The sequence below is a fragment of the Trichinella spiralis genome (genome assembly GCF_000181795.1).
Source record: "Trichinella spiralis strain ISS 195 chromosome Unknown Scfld6532, whole genome shotgun sequence".
In the NCBI taxonomy this organism is placed as follows: Eukaryota; Metazoa; Nematoda; class Enoplea; order Trichinellida; family Trichinellidae; genus Trichinella; species Trichinella spiralis.
The window spans coordinates 1,090-2,796 of NW_003533471.1; the positions used below are offsets into that span (position 1 = coordinate 1,090).

General features: G+C 33.0%; 1 protein-coding gene across 1 annotated transcript; it reads right to left on the minus strand.

Moving 5' to 3' along the window:
- Positions 1-253: 253 nt before the first annotated feature.
- On the minus strand, positions 254-437 carry Tsp_14029 (homeobox protein ceh-26; the record flags this gene model as incomplete). The annotated part of the gene is made up of 1 exon (XM_003366113.1): positions 254-437. A coding segment is annotated over one exon (182 nt), but the record flags the coding sequence as incomplete, so codon positions are not given.
- Between the last annotated feature and the right edge of the window lie 1,270 nt (positions 438-1,707).

Sequence of the window (1,707 nt, forward strand, 5' to 3'; positions counted from 1 at the left end):
AAATTTCCCACCGCAAAAGGCGGCCTAGCAAGGCACCAATGGCGACAGTGGACAATCATCGCCGGTCTCTTGAGGGCAAGCGGGTCGACGAACGATGACCGAGGTCGGCGTCGAGAAGCATCTTACAGCGATTAATGGCAAAGCCGGAATTAGAGACTCAATAAAGTAAATAATAACTCAAGAAGTCGTTATGCCAACTTTGTAGCCTCAGGGGACCGTTATGCTTTCAACGCAAAACTAGTCAGTTGATGTTACTTACCGAAAATTTGAAAACCATTTCACCAGTTGAGCGGTATTATTTTTGTTGAAACGAATATCCGGAAAGAAGGCTTTCACAATACACTGCTCGGATATCTTGTGTAGAAGAACATCAGTTTCGCTTTTCGCAGATGCATCGGCGTCAAGGTTGTGCTGAAACAACAACAACAAACACTCATCTACTGATAGCATGATCTTCAACATGCCCCCAAAAATGATAAAACGAAGAAGCAAAAATTACAATTATCATGACCTCAATGCATTGCAATTATGACGTGATGAAAGATTTATATCCGGTTTAACTTTTACTGACAAGCTTAGGTTGAACTTTAATGCAATGAAATAACGCCGGAAAGCGTGCCATGCTTAACGCTGACGTTTCCCACTCTCTGCTTTGGCACCCATTCACACAATAGCGACAGTGAATTAATTGCTGCAATTCACATGAAGCCATCTCTATAGCAATGGCTTGCCCCTGGGATAAGGGCCACTTCCTCGGGAATAAATTTCACAAAACTAACTTCTATTCTTTTTTTTCTAATTTTACCTTTCACAAGAAAAAATCAACAATGTAATATCATATCTGATGCATGTAGGACTTGTGCCCAACGACAATAATTATCTGTAATGCATTCAATCTGTTTCGTTTGATAAAAGGCAAAATAAATTTTCCTCATAAAGTCAAACAGCGTACATTTATTTATAAGGCTTGAAAAATAGTCCAACTCGAATAAAAATGAATTACATAAGTAATAATAATAATAATTAAACTGTTATATATATATAAATAATTAAACAACAAAAAAACTATTTTGCATTTTATTGTAAAATGTAAACTATTTATCTCATTGTTAAGATATCTTTTCATTAATGACTCTTATTAATTAATTAATTAATTAACTGATCATTTGCTGGGATGCTCTTTACATTTACATTTACAATACAGCACTGCTTTTCACAAAGCTATCTCTTACTCTATCACATTGTTCAATTATTTTAACCAGTCATGCTTTATTAAAACTGAGTGATTAGTGGTGAAGCTTTACAAAAATGACATATTTGTAATGAAGATTCGTTTTGTGACTTAATTCAGAGTAATTTATAAATTTGAAAAAATTTAATTATATGCAACTAATAGCTTATAAAACAACTAACTGGCTCATTTCTAGGTTGCCATAAAAAACAGTGTACTAGTTAAAGACGTGCAAAAAGCAGTTTACATTTTTTTCAATATTAACGCATTCTAATTAACTATTATAATCATTGTTGGCTATTCTATATATTTAATCCTTTTATTCTAAAACATTTTAGCAGTTTAAAACTTTATAGTTTTAATGATGAAGAAGCTGAAAAAAACTGAAAATTAATTTAATATATTTTAAAGAGATTATTAGTAGTGCCCCTAATAATAACTCAATAAAAAGGTACTTTTGGGGTTGAAGGAATTTC